The 20040-nt window shown below is 52.1% G+C and overlaps 1 protein-coding gene across 1 annotated transcript in view; it reads left to right on the top strand.

Annotated features, from left to right (window-relative positions):
• Positions 1 to 20040, top strand: part of LOC133356566 (cystic fibrosis transmembrane conductance regulator-like) — a 52326-nt gene that overhangs the window by 21327 nt on the left and 10959 nt on the right. Inside the window, exons 5-21 of the mRNA XM_061574149.1 lie at positions 812 to 901; positions 2826 to 2989; positions 3131 to 3256; positions 4014 to 4260; positions 4663 to 4755; positions 5657 to 5821; positions 6473 to 6664; positions 7731 to 7825; positions 8806 to 8892; positions 8991 to 9687; positions 10119 to 10247; positions 10632 to 10669; positions 16172 to 16413; positions 17601 to 17680; positions 18065 to 18215; positions 19285 to 19512; positions 19885 to 19985. Of these exons, the coding sequence (XP_061430133.1) occupies positions 812 to 901; positions 2826 to 2989; positions 3131 to 3256; positions 4014 to 4260; positions 4663 to 4755; positions 5657 to 5821; positions 6473 to 6664; positions 7731 to 7825; positions 8806 to 8892; positions 8991 to 9687; positions 10119 to 10247; positions 10632 to 10669; positions 16172 to 16413; positions 17601 to 17680; positions 18065 to 18215; positions 19285 to 19512; positions 19885 to 19985 (2925 nt within the window). The remainder of the gene's footprint in view (positions 1 to 811; positions 902 to 2825; positions 2990 to 3130; positions 3257 to 4013; positions 4261 to 4662; positions 4756 to 5656; positions 5822 to 6472; positions 6665 to 7730; positions 7826 to 8805; positions 8893 to 8990; positions 9688 to 10118; positions 10248 to 10631; positions 10670 to 16171; positions 16414 to 17600; positions 17681 to 18064; positions 18216 to 19284; positions 19513 to 19884; positions 19986 to 20040) is intronic.

The following is a 20040-nucleotide window of genomic DNA, read 5'->3' as shown; positions in this document are numbered from 1 at the left end:
TCGGGAACTCTCTGCCGCTGCCTCTCGTGCGTCCAGACGGCCAATGTCGGCGACGAGCCGTCACGTGGCCAGTACCGATGTGCCGTGAGGCGGCACTCGGTCGAGAGCAGATAAAAGGGTAATAATAGAAATAAAATAATAAATCACGAAGTTTCGGAGGCAATACAAGTCTCCTTCATCAGGTGGGACCGTCACAGCCAGATTTACTGTATCAAGTGAAGCAAAAATTCCAAGATACAAGTTCTTAAATACAAGTTAAGGGGGGAGGAGGGGGGGGAGGGGCTTATCTGAATGTGGTAACCAATGAATGAATCCATTAATTAACTTGTATTTAAGAACTTGTATCCTGGAATTTTTGCCTCACTTGATACAGGAAATCTACCTGTGACGGTCCCACCTGATGACGGAGACTTGTGTTGCCTCCGAAATGTCGTGATTTGTTATTTTATTTTATTTCCATTATTACTTTTATTAATTTTAATTGTATTTTCTACCTACGTGACTTTACCGAAAAAACCTAAGAGTATGAATCCTTGCAGTCACGAAAGCTTCAAATCTAAAGATAAAAGGGGTTCGTTTGGAACCTGGGTTGATATCTGGATTGATGTCTGCCCGGCGGTTATGAACCAGATCAATTGTGAGGCGCATCACCAGCAGAGGATGTTTGTGAAAGATTCGTGCAATCTGCCAGCGATGGGGTTGGTTCGTGTTGAGGGGCTTTAGAATTCCCTCCCGTCGCCTCTCCCCACCGCTACGGGACAGGCACACACACTCACACCCGCGCTGTTCTAACGTCACCGTACCCTCGCAGATCATGAAGCTCTCAAGCAGCGTCTTGGATAAGATCACCGTGGGACAGCTGGTCAGCTTGCTGTCGAACAACCTGAACAAGTTCGATGAGGTATTGACCTCTTCGTAGCCTCTCAGGGTCGTGGTGACATCCTCACGAGATGGATGGCTGTGATTCCCGTGAGCCGTTTGCCATATTCATGCTGACGGAGGAACATTTTCCAATTCCTGAATGGGTCCATCTTCTTGGTTCTTTCGGTAAAGTCACGTAGAAGGGAAATAATAAAATAATAAGAATAAAACATAATATTATTTTATTATGTTTTATTATTATTATTTTATTATTTCCCTTCTATGTAATGTTTTATTTTTATTATTTTATTATTTCCCTTTTACGTAACTTTACCAAAAGAACCAAGAAGACGAATCCCTGCAGTCACGAAAGCTTTAAATCGAAATCCTGAATGGGTCCTTACATGTTTGCTATGCAAGTGTGTCATCTCCAATGGCATGACACTGGGACGACGTGCTGGACAGACAGGAGGAGTGGGGGTTAGACTACGTGCGAGTGCTAGACCTCGTGTCATGCCGACTGTCAATCAGAGCAGCCGCAAGTAGCGAGGAGGGTTGACGGGCGAGACGCACCAGAGATGGGAGCAATGGAATCGATCGACACGTACCTAGGGAACGCACGATGACGCACATACAGACATTTACATCCGTAGCGTATGCAGAATGCATTGGATATCGCTCGTAGCCAAGCACGGCTCAGTGGTGCACAACCGCCCGTTCGTGTGAAGCGCTGCAGCTGGAACCATCGCAGACCCTCGGGTCGGGAATCAAACTCAGGCGGGTGGGGGCGCTAACAGCGGCCGCCCCCCTCTACCAGAGAGAGGGGGCGTCCATAAATGACGTCACGTACCTAGGGGGGGGGGTCAGACATATGTGACGATGTGTGACGAGGGGGGGGGGGTTGGAGAAATCTGACGTCAGATCAAAATGCGCAACTTTAAATTAATATAGACGACACGTTCTACTTAATTAAAGATCCTTTTTGATAAATGTTTTCTCCTACAACATCAGAGTGCAGCGCCACATTAAATACGCACTACAATGACAATAGTTTAAAGCGACTTGAAGCATTTTTTATTTTTTGGGGGGGGGGCAGAGCTTTGTGACGTCATATTTGAGGAGGGGGGTCTGACTTTTTGTGACGCCGTGTGACGAAGGGGCGTGGCCGCTGGGCAGGTGCCGCGAATGACGGCGCAGGTGGAGGCTGCGCTAATTATAGCAAGACAAAGATCCCCCGTGTAGCCTTGACAGACTGTTGGGGCAAGTGCTGTTAGCGAGCACCTGTGAAGGCCAGAACGGCACACGAGGGGGTGGGTGGCCAGCACCACGCCCGGCCGCCTTTGTCCCCCCTGATGGCGATGTTTACACACCGCACAAGAAACTCATTTGAGGCTGAGTCGACCTAGGGGAGGCCCAGGACCGGTCACAGATAATCGTCACTGATGTTGGCCGTGAACGGGAGTCGAACTCAGGTCGCCAGGTTCGTAGCGCAGCGCGCTGACCGCTACACGATCGCTAAATGTCACAGTGATATCACCGATACCCTTGTAACACGACTACATTGCTGTTTTTGTAATTGTCACTCCACTTGTTTATAAAGCAGGAAAGACTCAGCGTGTCTCAAGACCTTCGAAGGAGGGTCCTGCTCGGTTTTCATAGTGAGGGACGATGATTGCTTTATGTAATCCCAATTAAGTAATTTGTGATTAACCCGGTGACCTGGGTTCAATTCCAGGCCACGGCTAACTTCAGTGATATCTGAACCAGCCCCACACCCACACTGTGACCAGTGTGGTGAAGTATGGCCAAACAACATGTCGTGGGGAGGCCTTCGTCCAGCAGTGTAGTGACAAATGCCTGAGCTGTTTTTACGTCGTTGTTGTTGTTGTTTTATTCTGCATGGCCACCACGTGGCAATGGCGCCCGGCACGCCGCAGTAACGCGCGCGCACGTGTCGCCTGCAGAGCCTGACCCAGGCCCACTTCATCTGGATCGCGCCCATTCAGTGCGTGGGCTTGCTGGCCTTCCTCTGGCGAGAGCTGGGGCCCTTCTGCCTCGTGGGATTCGCCATTCTGCTGATCGTGACGCTGCTCCAGGCGTGGCTGGGTCACAAGATCAACTCCTACAGGTGAGGGCTGGTGGTTCGCCGCGGGCATACTCTCCTGGCCTGCCAGGGAGTCGTGACAGCGCAGCAAGTGGGTTCATTTCCATCTGCGCCCCATCTGTACGGGGATTGAGCGAGGGGCGGCGCGCGTCCGCTCACTTTCAGAGACAAGCGCGGAGGGAAGATCAACGAGCGCATCGCCCTCACGTCGGAGGTGCTCGAGAACATCGAGGCCATCAAAGTGCACGGCTGGGAAGAGGCCATGGGGAAGCTCATCGACGAGCTGCGCAAGTAGGTGGCGCCACACCGACACGGACGCGTCTCGCGTGCCCTCCGGCTGCGTCTCATGTGACCTCCGGCCGCGTCTCGCGTGACCTCCGGCCGCGTCTCGCGTGACCTCCGGTCGCGTCTCGCGTGACCTCCGGCCGCATCTCGCGTGACCTCCGGCCGCGTCTCGCGTGACCTCCGGTCGCGTCTCGCGTGACCTCCGGCCGCGTCTCGCGTGACCTCCGGCCGCGTCTCGCGTGACCTCCGGTCGCGTCTCGCGTGACCTCCGGCCGCATCTCGCGTGCCCTGCGGCCGCGTCTCGCGTGCCCTCCGGCCGTCCGGCCATCGGCGGAACCAGAGGCAGGCTGTTCGATTCGTTCGAGTGGCCGATTTAATGTCCCCATGAGAGGCTTACAGTCACTGATGGACTGCAGGGTAGTGGCAGACATCGTCACAGTTCCTAGGGTGCTACAGCGTTAATGCAACAAACCCAGAGAGCCAGACTAATGTACTTTACCATTCTTGTGGTTCCGTGTTGATGCCTGCAGCTAAGAGAGCCAGCCGAAGGCACCTGTAGGACTGTCAGAGTTAAGGCTCAACGTCTGAGGCTCAGAGAGCCAGACAGAGGCACCTGTGCGCTTACCCAGGGTCCAGCGGTAATGCCCCAAAGGCAGAAGAGCCGGGCTATGCCGGGCCCGGCGTGGGCACCACGGGGACGCGGCGATCTCGACCTCGCGGTGACGGCCCTCCCACCCCCCCACACCCCCCAACTCCCCCCTAGGCAGGAGTTGAAGCTGACGAGCAGAGCCTCCTACAGCAGATACTTCAACAGCGCGGCGTTCTTCTTCTCGGGCGTGTTCGTCGTGTTCGCCTCCATCCTGCCGTACGCCGTGTACAACGAGCTCACGCTGCGCCGGGTGCTCACCTCCGTCAGCTTCTTCAACGTCCTGCGCATGGCCATCACCAGGTCGCTGCCGTGGTCGCTACAGATGTGGGTCGATGCGACCGCCTCCATTGGAAAGATCCAGGTACCTCCTCCACTCCGAGTGAAAGATCCACGTTCCTCCTCCGCTCCGCGTGCATGCAGCGACTAGTGGAGCGTCCGTTTGCAAATTTTGATCCGGCTTTGTCGATAAATGGCTTCGCGAGGTGTGACGTGGCTGTGAGATGGACGTCCCTTGCGAGAGGGAACGTCTGTCTTCGATGAGGCCATTGTCCATCCTGCATCGCGCAGCCACCGCGTGAACATCGGTGCGATCGGGTGGCCAAACCAGCCAGGGACAATGCTTATCATGATGATGGTGATTGGTTTGATACAAAACCTCGTCGTTCATACAAATCGCATCTTTTACCAATTAGCAGAGGGGCCACGGACGAAGCTGGGAGGCAGCAGAATAATGGGAACCCGATGTTGTGTGCGCTCGTTTCAGGATTTCCTGTTGCTGAAGGAGTACCGTCCGCTCGACTACAACCTCTCCACCACCGAGGTGGAGATCGTGTCCATCACGGCGTCGTGGGATCAGGTGAGCGACGCCGCCATTGTGATGTCTTCTTTATCGTTGATGAGACTGTGAACGTCCGTTTGGTGACACGGAGGGAACGTCCAGGGATTGCTGGCTGAGGCGCCCACTTGACACCTCCTGGTGGTTCACACAGGGGCTGGGCACAGGGTTCAAAGGCCCATCGAATCTAGCGGCCAGCAACGAACAGCACTGTTAAAAAAGTTGTATTAGATGAGTGTAAAATACTTTTCTTGACGTGAGCAAGGTTATATCAGGGCTTGGTCGAAAAAAAGACGATGATGATGATGGAAGAGAAGGAATTTCGAAGTGCAGCAGTGCGAGGGAAGAAGCAGAAAAAGAAGTGAGGTGAAATTTCGATTTAAAGCTTTCGTGGCTGCAGGGATTCATCGTCTTGGTTCTTTCGGTAAAGTCACGTAGAAGGGAAATAATAAAATAATAAAAATAAAACATTATAAAATACAATTATCACGACGTTTCGGCCACAACGCAAGCAGCCGTCCTCAGGTGATGAACAGGTCTGTGGGAAAGACAGCGTCTGAATGAACACCACCAAGCTTGGCAGCGTATATTTAAGCTGGGTTAGAGGGGGAAGGGCGCCTTGACAAATATACGCTGCCAAGCTTGGTGGTGTTCATTCAGACGCTGTCTTTCCGACAGACCTGTTCCTCACCTGAGGACGGCTGCTTGCGTTGTGGCGGAAACGTCGTGAGAATTTTATTTTATGTTTTATTTGTATTATTTTATTATTTCCCTTCTACGTGACTTTACCGAAAGAACCAAGAAGAAGAAGTGAGGTGATCGGCATTGTGGTGAATGAGTGAGTGGGTGGGTGAGTGGTGCGACACAGCACTTTGTTTCCCTGCTGCACGCAGCAGTTTCGATGATTGCCGTCGATTCGCAGATCGATGGAATCGTCCCCGAGCAAGGAAGCAAGGTGAAGAATGGAATCATCAACGTGGCCGCCACCGACCTGCCGTTCTACAAGTCGTACGTCCTGTCGGACATCAACTTCAAGCTCAACAAGGGAGAGATGCTCATCGTCATGGGCTCCTTCGGCTCGGGCAAGGTTAGTCGCCCGTCTCAGGCACGTCACCTCCATCACAGTGCACCTCTGATGAATGATAACAAACCGAGATTGAAGACTTTGTCCCACCCCACCCCTTTTCACGATGACGACCGCTTGTGTTGCGATCGAAACGTCGTAGTTTTTTGTTCTTTTATTTGAACCTATCGACTTTACCGAACCACCCAAAGAATATGAATTCCTGCAGTCACAAAAGCTTGAAGTCAAGATTTAAGCAAAATACTGCTTCTCAACTTCCGCAAGGATCCGTCGAAGAGTCCGGGCTCTCGCGAGGGGGGCAGCTGAAGGTCGCCTTCATTCCCACAGCCTTCTTGATGAACACCAACAGCGGTCTCCTCTCCCGCCCCTTGCCTGCGCTCTCGAGCCCTCCTTCGAGAACGTTCCGTCCGCCGTTGCAACTGTAACGAGGGTGCGAATTATTAAAAAAAACAACTAGTTATAAAATCGACCCTGCGACAGAGACCCGCCGGTATATGGAAGGGTTCCGCACACGGCCGGCCCGGCTCAGCGAGCCCGGTGGCCTGGCTGCGGCGGTTAGCGCACGAGCAGTAGAGCAGCAGGAAACGAACACCAACGTCACTTGCCCCAACGGTCAGTTGAGGCTACGTGGGGGACCTTCGTCTGTGCGCACAGAGCTCGCTGCTGCTGCTCATGCTGGGGGAGCTGCTGCCGTGGGACGGCCGCGTGCGCCACAGCGGCCGCCTCTCCTTCTCCTCCCAGCAGCCGTGGATTATCAACGCCTCCGTGCAGGAGAACATCACCCTCGGCCTGCACTTGGACAAGGCCCTCCTCTGGCAGGTGCTGCGCGCCTGTGGCCTGCAAGAGGTGAGCTCTGCTCGTTTGCTGCCCGTGCTGGCCGTCCGCTTGCATGGGCCTTCATCAATTCACTGCCGGATGAAGGCCCAAGGGTCGCCAGCGGTCCCGGTTGGATCCGGAGAGCCCAGGAATGGGCATCGGTGTTGGGGCGGCAGGAGTTGATCTGTGCCGAGATCTGGTACCGGTGTCGCAGGGTAGCCCACGGGTTTGAGTCTAGACCTGGGCCGACTGAGAAACGTGTCCAGGTTTGGACTCCAGTGGAAACGGTGGCGGCCATACATGATGGCTTCCACATGTCGTGTTGATCAATTGCTTGATCCATATTTCACCACACTGGTGCTTGTTGGTGAAGGGTGGGCAGCCAGGGACATGACTCACGATATCCGTGACCACGAATCGGAATTAGGTCGCCGGGTTCATAGGGCTGTGCATGACCTGCTGTGCCACGGGTGGTACAGCAGGTCATGCAGCAGTGGATTGACAAAGGGTTATTATTATTATTACCTAGCTTGTTAAACCCAAAGTATCATTGTTACTGATCATTTTGAGAGTCGGTGCCGGATGATCATGCCAAGTCATTGTGCCAGGTCATCGTGCTCGGTCATAGGGGGCCGTCCATAAATGACGTCACCCACCTGGGGGGGGGGGAGGTCAAACATTTGTGACGATGTGTGACTAGGGGGGGGGGTTTGAGTGTGACGCCACATTAAAATGCACAACTTTAAATAAATATAGACAACACGTTCTACTTAATTAAATTGACTTAAAAAAATATTTTCTCCTACAACATCAGAGTGCAGCGCCACATTAAATAAGCACTACAATGGCAATAGTTTAAAGCGATTTGAAGCATGTTTTATTTATTGGGGGGGGGCAGAGCTTTGTGACGTCATATTTGAGCGGGGGTTTGACTTTTTGTGACGCCGTGTGACGAAGGGGGGGGGGGGTCAAAAATCGTCCAAAATCGCGTGACGTCATTTATGGACGGCCCCTAGTGCCGGGTCATCGTGCCGAGCAACCACGTGTTGGGTGTGGATGAACGTTCGTTCCTGAGCGGTCTCTTTTGTTGCTTTAGGAAATCATGAATCTGCCTCAGAAGGAGAAGACGCTGATTGGGGAGAGTGGCTTCAACCTCAGCGGCGGGCAGAGAGCGCGCATCTCGCTTGCCAGGTCCGCACGCCCACCTCTCAAACCGCCGTACAGTCGTGAAACATCCACTCACGTGTCACCTTCGGGCCTCCGTTGATGCGGCAGGGAGAGGCTGGGTGAGGCTGGGTGAGGATAGGTGAGGCTGGGTGAGCCTGGGTGAGGCTGGGTGAGGCTGGGTGAGGCTGGGTGAGGGATGGGGTGAGGCTGGGTGAGGCTGGGTGAGGATAGGTGAGGCTGGGTGAGGTTGGGTGAGGCTGGGTGAGGCTGTGTTGAGGCTGGGTGAGGGATGGGGTGAGGCTGGGTGAGGCTGGGTGAGGCTGGGTGAGGCTGGGTGAGGCTGTGTTGAGGCTGGGTGAGGGATGGGGTGAGGCTGGGTGAGGCTGGGTGAGGCTGGGTGAGGCTGTGTTGAGGATGGGTGAGGATGGTTGAGGATGGGTGAGGATGGTTGAGGATGGGTGGGGCTGGGTGAGGCTGGGTGGGGCTGGGTGAGGCTGGGTGCACAGGGCTCGATCTTGAGCCCAGGGCGCAAGGCCAGCACCCCGGAGATCCTGGATTTAAATCCAAGCAGCGGGCCTGTGGTGATTAAACTGGCTTCTAAAGTTCAGAGAGTTGATGGTCTCAGCCTAGTCACAAACAAGCACGCCAAAACCACTTGTCGTACTAAATCTGTTTCTTTCATTGGCAAAAATTCATTCCAGCTCTGATAATTAATGTATCTTTTTGGTTTATCTGCATCGAGCGCCGCTTGCGAGGTGCCATGGCCCGGCGTGGGTTCCAGAGGCACTCACAGGGACCTCAGAAGGGCGACGTCTTCCAGAGGCTGTCCGCGACCATGCGTTGGTGTCACGTGGCGAGCGGAGAGTCACGATCGGCCCCGCACGGCAATGCGCCACGGGTGGTCCCGCACTGTGAGGGGTGACGATGACGACGATGATGCTTGTCACGACCAAGGCGACGCGATGTTATGAGTGACTGTGCTGCCCCTGTTGTCCTCTGTCTAGGGCCGTGTACAGAGAGGCAGATCTCTATTTGCTCGACTCTCCATTCAGCTACCTCGATGTGTCAACAGAAAAGCAAGTCTTCGAGAGGTGAACTTACGGGAAAAAATATTTCTCGCTCCGTTTGCTGCGTAACTTGCGCCCGTCGATCATTCACCTAACGCGGCGCGCGGGCTCCTTGCCGACAGCTGCATCGACGGCTTCCTGGCCAAGAAGACGCGCATCCTGGTGACGTCCAAAGTCGAGCACCTGCAGAGGGCGGACAAGGTTCTGATTCTGAACGACGGGGTCGTTTACTTCTACGGCACCTTCCCCGAGCTGCAGAAGAGCAAGCTGGAGATCCTGTCGCTCATCATGCAGGCGGAGCGCTTCGACAGCTGCAGCTCCGACCGCCGCGGCTCCATGATCACGGGCGTGCTGCGCCGTGGCTCCGCGCAGTCCGGTGACGCGGCGGCGTCACCCAACGCCGCCAGCGTCTCGGAGCCGCCCCAGGGGACGCAGTTCCCGTTCCAGGCCCAGCGGTTCTCCGTCGTCTCCGCCGCCGGGACGTCCGTCGTCGTCGCGATCCCCACGGCCGGTCCGCACGAGCCCGAGGGTCGCCGGCTGTCGCTCATCCCGGACACGGAGGATGGGAAGCAGCTGCTGCCCGCCGCCGGCGCGGGGCCCCTGCACGCCATCAAGCGCAGGAAGTCGGTGCTGCACCTCATGTTGGGGGTATCGGCCGGCTACGAGAACACGCGGCGCGCGGCGCGCATCCAGCAGCACGCCCCGCACGGCGACCCCTTCCTGCTGCCCAGCGTCGTGCCCCAGAGGCTGCCCGCCCGCAAGTCGCTCACCAGCGTGGCGGAAGAGAGCGACGACGTTCCGGAAGACGACAACATCAAGGTGAGCGAAGTGTCGCCGTTCGTTGTGGATCGTACACGGGTGCCGAGGCCCAACGACGTCAAGCGGCCGGCAACAAACGGCGCAAAGTAGATGTCCAATTTTTTGGTTCTTTCCGTAAAGTCACGTGGGTGTAAAATAAAATAAATCACGACGTTTCGGGCGCAACACAAGCGTCCGTCATCAGGTGGGAAATCATGGTCTGCTGCTGTTTTAAAACAGTCTGCCTCAGCAGGAGACTGTTTTGCTTTCCCACCTGATGATGATTGCTTGTGTTGCGCCCGAAACGTCGTGATTTATTTTATTTTACACCCACGTGACTTTACCGAAAGAACCAAAGAGGATGGATTCCTGCAGTCGCGCAAGCTTCAAATCAAGACAGATATCCAGTGAATTATTCATTCACAAGCGGCGCGTGTGCGGTGCTGCCCCAGGACTGCTTTGTGGACGCGGATGGCGAGGAGGGGGAGCTGGCGAGCTGGACCACGTACCGCCGCTACTTCGGCAGCAGCACCCTCTTTGGCATCGTGCTGTGCCTCAACCTGGTGCTCTTCGCGATCCAGGTACGGCCACGTCACGGCTACCATTCCACAGTATGGCCATGCCACGGTACAGTCACACCACGGTACAGTCACGCCACGGTACAGTCACACCATGGTACAGTCACACCATGGTACAGTCACACCATGGTACCACGCCACGGTACAGTCACACCACGGTACAGTCACACCATGGTACCACGCCACGGCTACAACACCACGGCTACCCCGCGGGTCGACCGGGTTCTCTAGCGCAGCGTCTCAGTCCGCACGACAAAAAAATACGTTTCTTAATGTAATATGGATATTACATTAATGTAATATGGATAAAAATGTATCAGCACTACCGCTTGGCCATGTCACTCTGTCCATTGTGGTAATAATTATTGATACATATTCTCTTCACAGGTCATGGTGTACGGAGTGGGACTATGGAACCTGCGGAGGTTGGTCCTGCGACGAATGTTCCGTGGAAACGTTTTGCTTCTGCGGTGGCGTGATTCCGCGTTCGCAATTAGCGCGATTCGGTGCCTTTGAGATGCCACTTTATGCTTCTTCTCTCACGCTGCTCCATTAAGGAATTCCCTCTCCCATCATCATCATCTTCTTCTTGGTTCTTTCGGTAAAGTCTCGTAGAAGGGAAGTAATAAAATAATAAAAATAAAACATAATAAAATGATTCTCACGACGTTTCGGTCTGTCTCCCCGACAGACCTGGTCTTCACATGAGGACGGCTGCTTGCGTTGTGGCCGAAACGTCGTGAGAATTATTTTATTATGTTTTATTTCTATTATTTTATTACTTCCCTTCTTCGTGACTTTACCGAAAGAACCAAGAAGATGAATCCCTGCAGTCACGAAAGCTTTAAATCGAAAAATCATCATCTTCTCTTTCACCACAAGCTCTTCCAATTATAGCCTCGCACAAATCAAGAAAATGTTTGCGCTCTGATCTATTACAACTTCAACGGTGCTGTTTGTTGCTGGATGCTTGAGTTTTTGGGCCTTGTGGGCCAGTGCTCACTTCTCACACTTCTTAACCTCTTGCGTGCCATGCGGTTTGCCTGAAGACGGACTTGATGTGTGATGCATAACGTTCATAACGATTCATACTTTACACCGTGAGACACTGCATCACGTTCCGATTGGAACCGGCAGTCGCTCTCCTTACGCTATTTGTAATACGCTAAGTCTTTGCTCAATGTGTGGTGTTCACACAACGCGTTTTTGCTATAATGCGGTTCTACCATTAGTAAAGCACCGTTATAACACAGAACATGCACCGCTATAACACAGAACACGCACCGTTATAACGCAGAACACGCACCGTTATAACGCAGAACACGCACCGCTATAACACAGAACATGCACCGCTATAACACAGAACATGCACCGTTATAACACAGAACATGCACCGTTATAACACAGAACATGCACCGTTATAACACAGAACATGCACCGTTATAACACAGAACATGCACCGTTATAACACAGAACATGCACCGTTATAACGCAGAACATACACAGCTATAACACAGAACACGCACCGTTATAACACAGAACACGCACCGTTATAACACAGAACATGCACCGCTATAACACAGAACATGCACCGTTATAACACAGAACATGCACCGTTATAACACAGAACATGCACCGCTATAACACAGAACATGCACCGTTATAACGCAGAACATGCACAGCTATAACACAGAACACGCACCATTATAACACAGAACATGCACCGTTATAACACAGAACATGCACCGCTATAACACAGAACATGCACCGTTAAAACACAGAACATGCACAGCTATAACACAGAACATGCACCGTTATAACACAGAACATGCACCGTTATAACACAGAACATGCACCGTTATAACACAGAACATGCACAGCTATAACACAGAACATGCACCGTTATAACACAGAACATGCACCGTTATAACACAGAACATGCACCGTTAAAACGCAGAACATGCACAGCTATAACACGGAACATGCACCGCTATAACACAGAACATGCACCGTTATAGCACAGAACATGCACCGCTATAACACAGAACATGCACAGCTATAACACAGAACATGCACCGCTATAACACAGAACATGCACCGTTAAAACGCAGAACATGCACAGCTATAACACAGAACATGCACAGCTATAGCACAGAACATGCACCGTTATAACACAGAACATGCACCGTTAAAACGCAGAAAATGCACAGCTATAACACAGAACATGCACCGCTATAACACAGAACATGCACCGTTAAAACGCAGAACATGCACAGCTATAACACAGAACATGCACAGCTATAACACAGAACACGCACCGTTATAACACAGAACATGCACCGTTATAACACAGAACATGCACAGCTATAACACAGAACACGCACCGTTATAACACAGAACATGCACCGTTATAACACAGAACATGCACCGTTATAACACAGAACATGCACAGCTATAACACAGAACATGCACCGTTATAACACAGAACATGCACCGTTATAACACAGAACATGCACCGTTATAACGCAGAACATGCACAGCTATAACACAGAACACGCACCGTTATAACACAGAACATGCACCGTTATAACACAGAACATGCACCGCTATAACACAGAACATGCACCGTTATAACACAGAACATGCACCGTTATAACACAGAACATGCACCGCTATAACGCAGAACATGCACCGTTATAACGCAGAACATGCACAGCTATAACACAGAACACGCACCGTTATAACACAGAACATGCACCGTTATAACGCAGAACATGCACAGCTATAACACAGAACACGCACCGTTATAACACAGAACATGCACCGTTATAACACAGAACATGCACAGCTATAACACAGAACATGCACAGCTATAACACAGAACATGCACCGTTATAACACAGAACATGCACCGTTATAACACAGAACATGCACCGTTATAACGCAGAACATGCACCGCTATAACACAGAACATGCACCGCTATAACACAGAACATGCACCGTTATAACACAGAACATGCACCGCTATAACACAGAACATGCACCGTTATAACACAGAACACGCACCGCTATAACACAGAACACGCACCGTTATAACACAGAACATGCACCGTTATAACACAGAACATGCACCGTTATAACACAGAACATGCACCGTTATAACACAGAACATGCACAGCTATAACACAGAACATGCACCGTTATAACACAGAACATGCACAGCTATAACACAGAACACGCACCGTTATAACACAGAACATGCACCGCTATAACACAGAACATGCACCGTTATAACGCAGAACATGCACCGTTATAACACAGAACATGCACCGTTATAACACAGAACATGCACCGTTATAACACAGAACATGCACCGCTATAACACAGAACATGCACCGTTATAACGCAGAACATGCACAGCTATAACACAGAACACACACCGCTATAACACAGAACATGCACCGTTATAACACAGAACATGCACAGCTATAACACAGAACATGCACCGTTATAACACAGAACATGCACCGCTATAACACAGAACATGCACCGTTATAACGCAGAACATGCACAGCTATAACACAGAACATGCACCGTTATAACACAGAACATGCACCGCTATAACACAGAACATGCACCGTTATAACACAGAACATGCACCGTTATAACACAGAACATGCACCGCTATAACACAGAACATGCACCGTTATAACACAGAACATGCACCGCTATAACACAGAACATGCACCGTTATAACACAGAACATGCACCGCTATAACACAGAACATGCACCGTTATAACGCAGAACATGCACAGCTATAACACAGAACATGCACCGCTATAACACAGAACACGCACCGCTATAACGCGGAACACGCACCGTTATAACGCGGTTTCTCTGAGCGATTGATGACGAACTACGTTCTTGAGCTGGGTGGCTCAGCAGTACGATACAGTGCACGTAACGCTACAGCAACGCGGTGTTATACCGTCAGTTACCGTCCCGCCATCTCACACCGTGTGGGTGAATTGCGCCTCGACCCAAAACTCGATCGTCACAAATTGGTGAAATAGTTGTCGCTCCGCACGCCGGTCGACTCTCGCCGCGGGGACCAATGGGCACGCGGTGCGAGCTCTGAACGTCCATGCGCCGAGTTTGTGTCGGTGACATAACGACTTTTTCCTGTGGTCTCTCACCTCATGCTGACTGGACAGAGCCGCCAAGGTACCGTGTCCCCTTTTACCTCGCCCGTCCATAAATGACGTCACGCACCTGGGGGGCGGGGGCGGTCAGACATTTGTGACGATGTGGGACGAGGGCGGGGGGGGTTTGATAAATGTGACGTCACATCAGAATGCGCAACTTTCAATAAATATATAATTGTTATAACAACAATAATTGTTATAACAGCATTCCTACAACATCAGAGTACAGCGCCACATTAAATACGCACTACAATGACAATAGTTTAAAGCGATTTGAAGCTTGTTTTATTTTCAAAATGGAAATATGGTTTTGTGGGGGGGTGGGGCGGCAGAGCTTTGTGACGTCATATTTGAGGGGGGTCTGACTTTTTGTGACGCCGTGTGACGAGGGGAGGGGGGGTGGGTCAAAAATCGTCCAAAATCGCGTGACGTCATTTATGGACGGCCCCTTATCAGCATCTTGAGTTTTTGCTATCGTATTCTTGGTTCTTTCGGTAAAGTCACATAGAAGGGAAATAATAAAATAATAAAAACAAAATAAAATTATCACGACGTTTCGGCTACAACACAAGCATCCGTCCTCAGGTGAAGAACAGGTCTGTCGGAAAGACAGCGTCCCAACGACAGCTCTGTTTCTTCACCTGAGGACGGCTGCTTGTGTTGTGGCCGAAACGTCGTGAGAATTTTATCTTATGATGTTTTAGTTGCATTATTTTATCATTTCCCTTCTACGTGACTTTACCGAAAGAACCAATAATATGAATCCCTGCAGTCACGAAAGCTTTAAATCGAAATTGTTTGCTATCGGTTAGGAGTGCTCTAGCAACATCACCGGCCAATGATGGGGGTGCGGGAGTGACGCCACAGCCTTGCCGAGACGGCGCTGCTCCAGCTACACTGACGCACATCCATCATCGCGCCGATGCTGTCCCTCGCCTATTGGTGGAACAACATTGTCGTAACATCTTCCAACTCGGTTCCGTGCAACGAAAACGCTTTCACAAAGGGGTACAGCGATGGAGGCGGGGCACAAACTGATGGAACGCGCTCGTTTAAAAAAAAAAGATTGTAATGTACGAATTTAAAATCAATCGCGATTGATTTTAAATTAAATTTTTTTTTACTATCGAAGCTTCAAGTTCAGTAAATCTAGCTGTGACGGTCCCACCTGATGAAAAAGACTTGTGTTGCCTCCGAAACGTCGTGATTTATTATTTTATTTTATTTGTGTGTGTCTAAGAGAGAGCATTTCTGCGTATATGTGTCTGTGTGTGTGTCTAAGAGAGAGCATATTCTTAGGTTTTTTCGGTAAAGTCACGTAGGTAAAAAAATTAAAATTAATAAAAGTTAAATAAAAATGAAATAAAAATCACGACGTTTCGGAGGCAACACAAGCTTCCGTCTTCAGGTGGAACCATCACAGCACGATAGCTGTATCACTTGATATTTATTTTATTTAACTTTTATTAATTGTAATTTTTTACCTACGTGACTTTACCGAAAAAAACCTAAGAGTATGAATCATTGCAGTCACGAAAGCTTCAAATCTAGAATCTTCTAATTCCAGTGGAACGTCGTCGTGGCAGGCGGCCCGCGCGAGCCGCTCGTCTTTGTGCCGGGTCTTCCCTTCCGTGTCGCTTTGTGCACACGTGCTGACGACGGTGGCGGACACGCACTGACGGCCGTCATGACAGCGCGTGACGCGTGTGAATGTGCCCCAGTCAAGAAGACCGCGTGAACACGACGCGGCCCGACAACGGCACGGGTGGCGTCCAAAGCTTCACCGACAACTACTACTACTTCTACATCTACGTGGGGCTGGCCGACAGCTTCTTCGTGCTGGACCCCATCCGGGGGCTGCTGCTCATCCACTCGGCGATCCGCGTGTCGGACACTCTGAGCCGCGGAATGCTGCGCGCCATCCTGCACGCGCCCGCCTCCTTCTTCCTGGAAAAGCAGCCAGGCACGAGCTCCCCTCTACCCCCCTCGCACTCCTCGCCGCCTCGCCCCCTCGCTCACTCACCCACGCGGGCACCCACGCGGGCACCGACTCACACACCCACTCACGCACTCACTCACGCACTCACTCGCTCACCCAGGCACGCACACACCCACTCACGCACTCATCCACGCACCCACTCACGCACAAACCCACTCACTCACTCGCTCACTCAGTCACGCACACACCCGCTCACCCAGTCACGCACACACCCATTCACACACTCACTCACGCACTCACTCGCTCACCCAGTCACGCACACACCCACTCACACACTCACTCACGCACTCACTCGCTCACCCAGTCACGCACACATTCACGCACACACCCACTCACACACCCACTCACGCACTCACTCGCTCACCCAGGCGCGCACACATTCACGCACACACCCACTCACGCACTCACTCACGCACTCACTCGCTCACCCAGTCACGCACACATTCACGCACACACACACTCACGCACTCACTCACGCACTCACTCGCTCACCCAGTCACGCACACATTCACGCACACACCCACTCACGCACTCACTCACGCACTCACTCGCTCACCCAGTCACGCACACACCCACTCACACACTCACTCACGCACTCACTCGCTCACCCAGTCACGCACACACCCACTCACACACTCACTCACGCACTCACTCGCTCACCCAGTCACGCACACACCCACTCACACACTCACTCACGCACTCACTCGCTCACCCAGTCACGCACACACCCACTCACACACTCACTCACGCACTCGCTCGCTCACCCAGTCACGCACACACCCACTCACACCCTCACGCACTCACTCGCTCACCCAGCCACGCACACACCCACTCACACACTCACTCACTCGCTCACCCAGTCACGCACACACCCACTCACGCACTCGCTCATGCACGCACCCAACCACCCTTTAACTCACGCACACACTCACGTGCCCACTCATCCACGCACCCACTTACAAAGGTCACCCATAAAGCCTTAACAGATTGTTAGGCAAGTGCTGTTAGCGAGCACCTATTAAAAGCCGGCAAGAGGAGGTGAGTGGCCAGCACAACGCCCGGCGCCACCTTTGCCCTCCCAGTACTGATGTTAACGGAGGAACCGCGATCATGAATCCCACTTTAACGCGACACTGTTTCTGTTTCTCTAGGCTACATCATCAACCGCTTCTCAAAAGACGTGGCCATCACCGATGATCAGCTCCCACTGGCAATATTCGATTACTTCCAGGTGAGTTCTGTTGTGTGTGTCTAAGAGAGAGCATTTGTGCTCATATGTGTCTGTGTGTGTGTGTCTAAGAGAGAGCATTTGTGCCTGTATGTGTCTCTGTGTGTGCCGTGCCGGTCTTCATAGGCGCTTGCTAACGGCGATTGCCCCAAAAGTCTATTAGGGCTACACGGGGGATCTTTGTCTTTTATGTGTGAGTGAGGAGCAGTGTTGCAGAGTAGTTGACCCGCTGCGCTACGAATCCGGCGACCCGAGTTCAATTCCCGCTCACGGCCAACACCCGTGACGATTAATCTGAACCAGTCCTGCACCTCCCTTAGGTCGACTCAGCCTCAAATGAGTCCTTAGCTGGTGTGGTGCGTGGCCACTGACGCTCCCACTCCGCAGCTGTTCCTCATCGTGCTGGGTGCGGTGACCGTGGTGAGCGCCATGATCCCGTGGACGATGCTCGTCACGCTGCCTCTCGGCATCAGCTGCATGATCCTGCGCCACTACTTCCTGAGGACGTTCCGCCAGCTCAAGCAGATGGAGTCGGAAGGTGAGGCGAACGCGCGCGTGTCGCCGTTACATCTGGTCCAACACCATGTGAGACTAGGCTCTAAGGAAAGCTGTCTCGGGTGTGGACCAATCAACTTCAAGGACAGTGCACATTATCAGAGTTATGTTTTTTGTTTGCATTATGGCTGCAGGTATTGTGGTCTATGCAAACATGACTCGTTGTAAAAAGGTGTCAGTTTTGTTGCCAGATAGAAGGGTAAAAAAACATTTTTTACTGGCAAATGAGGTTCCAATGGTGAGGTGGGAACAAGTAAAGGTGCGGGCCAGACCCGCCCCGAGGGTACACGGCAAATCGGGGCGACCACCCCGGGCCCCGCGCTTTGGGGGGCCCCGTGTTTCGACGTCACGGTGTCCGATGTAACACTCCCGGTTTGGTTTGAAGGCGTCGGGTGGCCCACGTGGTGGGATTTGCCCTGAGGCCCTCCCACCCCCCCCCTCCCAATGGGTGCAGCCTGCCGTAGATTGCTAAGGGCCCTGCTAGCTGGCACGTGGCCAGAACGTCAGCATGAGAGGTTGAACAGTATCGAGATTGGGCACGAGTTCGAGGTGATGTTGCATTTTACCCAGTGACAATAAACCTTACTCACTACGTACAGCGTAAGCATTAGGAGGGTAAATTACTCAGAGACGGGGACTAAAAGCCAAACGTGGAAGCGTTGGGGCCTACAGAGGAAGGGATGGGGTCTATGATGATGATGATGCAGCAGCCAGGTAGCTCAGCGTAGAGCGAGGGGCTCGCAATCGGAAGGTTGCGAGTTGAAATCCCGGCTGTGGGGGTTGACTCATCATCCCTATGTGGGTTGATAAAGTGAATATCACTTTGCGGAGAAGTCAACAGTGGTTGTACTCTGGATCGACTCGCCCACGTCTTAGTCATGTGGAATTTCCACCGCTGGCTTCTGGCAGTAAGAAAGGAGATGAGCACCGACTCATTGCTCGTTGGAGCGGGAGATCGCTCAGACGCTCGATGTCGAGTACAAGGAATGCTGCTGCCCGTGTGTGCACCTCTGCTAAGCCGTGTGTTTTGTTCCGTGTGCTTTTTTCCACAGCCAAAAACCCAATCTTTGCTCACATTGTCGCCACTCTGAAAGGGCTGTGGACGATCAGGGCTTTCAGCCGAGACGACTACTTTGAAAACATCTTCCACCAAGCCCTGGACATCCACACAGCCACCTGGTTCCTCTACCTCTCCGCCCTGCGCTGGTTCCAGATGCGAATCGACATCATTTTCACACTGTTCATCACGGCGGTGACGTTCATTTCCGTGGGGGTGAAGGGTCAGTCCTCGCCCCTCGCCCTGCTCCCGCGAGACACCCACGTTTCACACACACACACAACTCTCTTCTTGTTGTTGTTGTTATTACGTGTAGCGTTTTACTCCAGGGATGGTTAAACTAAACTAGTTTATATTTTACCAGGCCACGAGTGATAGCTCCACGAAGTGGCTTAACACGTGGAAAAATAATGCAGCCAAATACTATAAAGTAGTTTGTTAAATATCTTTGGGACTGAAGAGCAAAGTTATTATCATTGTTGAATTGCGTGTGGTTTCATGCACCTGCCCACTGCTCGTAAGGCAGCAGCGTACACAACAACACAACACTGGCCGGCCTTCGTCAATATAATAACGCTACCGCTTGTTGTTACAGGTTACAGCGAAGGCTCCATTGCCATTGCGCTCACGCTGGCCATGAACATCATGAGCACCTTCCAGTGGGCCATCAACACCAGCATCGAGGTGGAGGGCATGGTGAGTGCTGGCCACAGCGCCGCTCACCCCACTTTAATTGAGTACCTGGTGCTGT

Source organism: Lethenteron reissneri, chromosome 54 (assembly GCF_015708825.2).
Source record: "Lethenteron reissneri isolate LAM-NWPU_2019-01 chromosome 54, ASM1570882v1, whole genome shotgun sequence".
NCBI lineage: Eukaryota > Metazoa > Chordata > Hyperoartia > Petromyzontiformes > Petromyzontidae > Lethenteron > Lethenteron reissneri.
The sequence above is the reverse complement of the archived record's forward strand: the minus strand, read 5'-3'. Positions and strand labels throughout refer to the sequence as shown.